The 6,073-nt window shown below is 42.2% G+C and overlaps 1 protein-coding gene across 1 annotated transcript in view; it reads left to right on the top strand.

Annotated features, from left to right (window-relative positions):
* The first annotated feature begins 4,438 nt into the window (after positions 1-4,438).
* Positions 4,439-6,073, top strand: part of LOC128458854 (Na(+)/H(+) exchange regulatory cofactor NHE-RF2) — a 28,687-nt gene continuing 27,052 nt past the window's right edge. Inside the window, exon 1 of the mRNA XM_053443880.1 lies at positions 4,439-5,101. Coding sequence (XP_053299855.1) covers positions 4,895-5,101 — 207 coding nt within the window. The 5' untranslated portion in view covers positions 4,439-4,894. The remainder of the gene's footprint in view (positions 5,102-6,073) is intronic.

Here is a 6,073-nt window from a genome sequence, read left to right as displayed (position 1 = left end):
CAGTTTATATTGTGCATATTGTCCAAAGTATAGTAAATATACTTACACACCTTGTTTTAAATCAGTTCCCATCTTTAGGTTTGCTGTTCAGACAGATTTGGAATTTAAATATTAAAATAATATGGTAAATAAAACAAATGTATTATTTATTTTAATTGGAAATCTAAAACTCTATCAGATTTGCTTAAACATATAATGTATAAAATGTTCGAATCAATTCTTTTGGTCACTATCATCAAAGCCCTAGATACTTGGTAAATGTTTGTCCATAGACCTTCCACCATTGCTGGCTCTTTTTTCTATTTCTCTCATTCTGATCATATCACATTTAAATGAAACAGCTATGCAAATCTATCTACTTTATCATTATCTGGACGTCTAGCAGCCGAGGGCCCAAAAAAATTTTAAATGCATTCTAACTGGAAATTCTTTGAGAGATTCAAGGAAACAAGGGGTTTTGCAAAACGTATTTTGTGCAAACCTGAAGCCTCGAGATAAACTTCATTTCTACGTAAGTCTTTCCAAAGAACTGCCTGTTCAAGTGCAGAAAGCAGACGCCTGTAACAGCCAGTGTGAGTGGCTGCATAGAGATCTGCATCCTCAGCTAATGTAACCTTTGTCATTAAGGGTCAAGGAACATGTATAACCACAGTATTTATAAATTGGTCACACATAACACTGTGTTGTCATCACATGGAGAGGTAAGAAAGGTTCACACGACAGGAAGCCAGCACTAATTATTAACAGGCTATTTATTTTTAAATGTTCCCTGTGGCCAAACTGTCTGAAGCAGCCATAATGAATTTAGGTCAAATGCACATTTTGAGACATATTGTGCAGTTAAGTGTTGGAGTCGGTAAACTGGTAGGAGGACCATTCCATTGTTGTTTAGATTGAAATATGTTATGTCACATAGATAATTGACTGGATGTGATTTAATAAATCTAAGGTTGTATAGGGATGTTTCCTTTTCTGCTGCTCTAATCTCACTGTTCCTCAGAAACTCAGCATTGTGTCTTCTCCTTGTTCTCCCTCCATAACCCAGTCTGTGTTTTCCCTCTCAGCCCTTATTCCACGTTTATTTACAGACAACCTGTTTCCATGGCAGGCTGTGGGGGTAGAAACACACTCTGGGTCTTATGTGGCCTCTGGTTACCACTGTGTTAGTGGTCATTCTGCTTTTGCTCCATGTGTCTCAATGTCATGTGAAAGAGCTGGGATTTTATATCAACTCATGCAATGCACTGGCTGTGTTCTGGCCTCAGTATCACCTCCAGGAAATCACTCCGACTTGTTTGAAATGGAAGATAATATTGAGTGTAAGAGAGACAGGAGTCATAATGATAAATATTAATAACAATTTATGTAAACAAGGTTACAAAGTGCTTCACAAAATACATGGGAATAAAACAAAAGATGGCAAAAATAACACGAAACAAAAATAAGAAAAATGACTAAAAGACATACTAATAATAATATTATGAAGAAGAAGAAGAAGAAGAAGAAGAAGAAGAAGAAGAAGAAGAAGAAGAAGAAGAAGAAGAAGAAGAAGAAGAAGAAGAAGAAGAAGAAGAAGAAATGGTTTTACAGCAGATAATTCAGTTATTCTGCATTTTCCCAAAGTGACCCTGGGAAAGATACTTAACAGACTTATGGAACTGTTCAGCCCCCCCCCCCCCCCCCCAGAAAAATCACTTTCCCAAAGCAGCAAAAGGTCATAGTATCATCAACATCTGCAGGCATTCGGGACCTTGCGGGTTAAAGCGTTGTCGTCATTCAGAGGAAGCAGTTCATCTACTCTGCTGAATACAATCTGTGCTGTACTGCTTGAAATGATCCTTCCTGTCTCCACCTGCCTGAAAACTGAAGAACGAAATGGAACAGTCATCAAGATGAGACCATTTATCAGCGATTGGGTGAAAATAAATCACGACACCAGAGCAGACAAACACTGATCTGCTTGTCTGTGTGTGTGTGTTTGTGTTCCCCAGAGGAGCTAATACAGGAAATTATGCTCTGGACCAGTGGAGCCAGTGATGAGGGACAGGAAGCACTGTGGGATGCCACAATGGTAATAAATTATATCTAATAATAAAGACATGCTGCTGGATCTAACTGGATCTGCACTGGCCGTTTTGGTGAAATGGACATAGCCTGTAAGCTGCATCTATTGTGGGGCAAATTTCAATGTACTTTCAATGCCACAAAATAAACAATTATGTCAGCATACATTGCAGGGGTTTTAGAAAGTGGGGATGTAACAATGCTTAGATTACAGCCTGCTTGTAGTTACCCTGAAAGGATGAATATGCACAGAGCTGTAAAAGGTTAAAATGGAGGAGTTGCATGGTCCAACACTACACAGCGGGAGAAAACCTGAAACCTGTGATTTACATCCAAGACACAAATGGCACATCTAGGACGGATGACCTCTGCCCGCTGATGGCAGGTGCAGCTTTAACTTCAAAAACGACTTAAGTGTTTAAAAGCTGGTGTGGCCAACTGTATCCATGAAAACACACAGTCAATTTGAACAGCTCCCATCAAAATTATAAAGAAATAATTTGTTCGGGGGTTTGGGCAAATTTTCACAGAATCAAACCACTTACTGATGCATGGCCGCATGGATTTGGCTGGACACACCCAGGTCTTCAAAACTCCTTCCCTTGCACAGACAGGTTAATCCCTCCTCCTGAACTCAGCTTCACTCTCGTTTGAGATTCTTTAAAGGATCAGTGTGTCAATTTGGTGCCATCTAGTGGTGAAGTTGCATGTTGCAGCTGAATACCCCTCACCACAACCTCCCCTTCGAATCATGAAGGAAAGCCTGCGGAAGCCTAGCCTGACGTTGTCAGACTCACAATTCTAGTCAGAATGTGAGTCTGAGACCGCTCCATTGGGCTGTGATTATGGGGCGTGTTTCAACTGACCAGGAAATAAAATTCCTCTTCGCTCAATTGGATAGACCTACAACCAATCAGAGCAACGTAGTATGTGACGTATGTTAAGCAACGCATTGTGGGTTATTTACTAACGCTGGGTTCACATCCACTCCTATGTTAAAACTTTGTGCTGGTCACACCGTAGGCTGAAGCACCAAGGCTGCCTCGCGCCGTGCAGCGATCGTTTCGGCGTCGAGTCTATTTTTGGCGCTTGACTCGAGTGTATCGCACCAGGAAACACACTGAAAAACGATCTTAAACTATATTGATGACATATTTTATATGATATAAATGATCAAATATGCATCCCATACTTTGAAGTCCCCTTCTGTTTTCCTGGAGTTTTAATTTGACCAATGACATTATTAAATGTCCCCCTCTGCCCATCCACTACAGCCACACAAGCATTGATACAGATAAAAAGAGAGAGGGGGGGGGGGGCTACGTATTCTCCACATTGGCTTGAGTGGAGAATACGTAATTTACCCTCGACACCCGACATTTAACGGAGCAATTATTCATAAGTATGCAGTGTCATAACTACATCGTTGACGTTTGTAACAAACCGAACCGTTTAAAAATCGGTTGAGAATTTAGCAAGTTATGGTTATTTAAAAAGTACGTACCACTACAACCCAATGTTATGGGTGGGCGAGCTGCCTGTGGCAAGATGGCCGCCATGTGCGGACGTTCGACTCTATTGGCCGAGACGTCTAGACTTTATATATATCTATGGTGGAAGCCTTCAGTTGTTATAAAAACTCAAAAGGTGTTAAGTTTGTCCCGTTTTGGCTACTGTAAAAACATGACGGCCTACGTAGAGAGGAAAGTATTTAAATATAAACGGCCCGTTCAAGGGTAAAGAGAAGAACAATTCTCACGATTAAGGTGATTACACACTATGATCATCTTGTGAGCCACAAAATCAACACTTTGTACTTTCCATCTAATGTAAGGTGATAAAAACACATCTGACGTAACTAGTTCATAGTTCTACTCCCTGGGAAAGTCAAAATTACTTCGATTTATTTACTATTATATATATTAAACTTTACTCTTAAATATTCATATTAATTTTTGGACATATGAGTCTCTCTTGTTTTGAAAATATATGCACACATTCAGCCCACAGTTCTACTGTATACAAAATGGACACTTATTATTATTATTATTATTATTATTTTGGATGCACTCTTCTGACATTCATTTATCAGACTTAAAATTTCATAATCGCTTTATACTCACAGTTGGAAGATACGGTTTGGTCATTTTCTTATACGTTTAGCAAGGTTCATGGTAACGGTGGTGCCATCATCATTTTACACAAGTACTTTCTTCTCTTACTGGTCTCCCACCACCCGGGGACACTGTTGCATCATTCAGAATCTTCTGTCTCAGCCCTCCCCACTGCAGCTCCCCCTGAGAAACCAACAGGTAGCCTGGCTGCAGGTAGATGGTGCTATTGGTGCACAGGGGCGCGAACTCCAGTAGCCTCTGAGTCAATGCGTGTTTCCCCCGATCAGTTGTTATGATAAACGTCGAGGGAGAGGTCATCTCCTCGACTTGAACACGTCTGCGGTAACACTGATGCTGAGGATCCCCTGCGGGCTGAGTGCGCGCTGCCACAGGATCAGTTTTTAGTCGCCAGCGGTGCGCGTCAGTTTGGACCCAACACACACGAGCTGGATCTGGACCGGTTGCATCGTTTTTAAAGTTTCAACCCTGCTGCCTCTTTCAGCGCAGTGGGATTTATTCCTTTGGAGGAACATTTGAGAATTGAGGCGTTTTTGCGTGTGCTGCTCTACTATGGTGGAGAGCTTGCGTGCGTAATGGGAAGATATGTTTTCGCTCTGTGGAAGTTCAGCCGTGCGCCCGCTCCCTTAACCCAAACTCCCATCTTTGCGTTCTGATCATCATCCTCTGACTGAACTCTGCGGGAGGTTTAAAACGACATGGCCAGCGAGCGGAGACCGCGGCTTTGTGTCATGGCTAAAGGGGACAACGGGTATGGATTTCACTTGCATGGCGAGAAAGGGAAGAGCGGACAGTTCATCCGCAAAGTGGAGGCTGGCTCCCCCGCAGAAGCGGCGGGGATGCGCGCCGGGGACCGAGTGGTGGCAGTGAATGGAGTGAACGTGGAGAAAGAGACGCATCATCAGGTGAGTCGATGGTTTTTGTGCCACAGGACGCATGTGCAAGCTGGGGGGGGGGGGGGGGCATCAACAGGTCACACGGGGCTGGAGGGTGCATCTATGGGACGACCACCCTCCTCCAGCTCTGAGGAGCCACTAGTCAAGTTATCAACTGTTATGAAACTCTCAACACACACACAAACACACACACACACACACATAAAGAGAGAGCTACGTGATGCTATGATTGAGCAGGTATGTGCTGGATCTGATAAAGAGCTTCAGGTAGACTGACAGCACTGTCTGCTTTTGGATGATATCAGTGTCATAGTGTGTTGCTCCACATATTCACTCCTCTCATCTGGTGAAAATCAGCAGGCCACACATTTTGTATGTTTACATATTCAATCCTGAAATATGTATCAAAATAAGACACAGAAAGTCTCGCTGAGAATTATATGATGGTCATATCCTGTTTCACTGGGGTCTGGTCTGCAGGCTCAGATAATCATTTCACTTGCAGAGGCACCAACATGTCCTTTCCAGGTTGCTCTGTTACTTTTATGTATGATGCTCTCACAACAGTTTATACTTACAACACGTTTATCATAAGTATTGTGTGGAGATGTTCCGATACAATTACTCCCTTCTCGATACGGATTCCGATACCAGGGCTTTGCATATCGGCCTAAACTGAGTAGCAATCTGATATTTGAAAAAATAAAAAGAACCCAAATGAGTAAACCTACAGGAACACACAACAATTACTTTGTTTGAATAGCTTGAAACTGAAGTTTTACATACATCTCAACGTTCACTGAAATATTGTCAAATCGCAGACTTTTACTTAGCTCTGGCTAATGCTACACAGAAAGAAATCGGAATCCGTATCGGGAATGGAATAATTCCTCTTTGCCGCTCTCTAAACAGCACTCGCCAGTCGTAGTAAAGCAACTGGAGAGAACAAAGAAGAAGTGACTGCACCATGACACAGTATAT

Source organism: Pleuronectes platessa, chromosome 16, assembly GCF_947347685.1.
Source record: "Pleuronectes platessa chromosome 16, fPlePla1.1, whole genome shotgun sequence".
In the NCBI taxonomy this organism is placed as follows: Eukaryota; Metazoa; Chordata; class Actinopteri; order Pleuronectiformes; family Pleuronectidae; genus Pleuronectes; species Pleuronectes platessa.
Note: the sequence above shows the minus strand (reverse complement) of the source record. Positions and strands in the feature narration are given on the sequence as shown.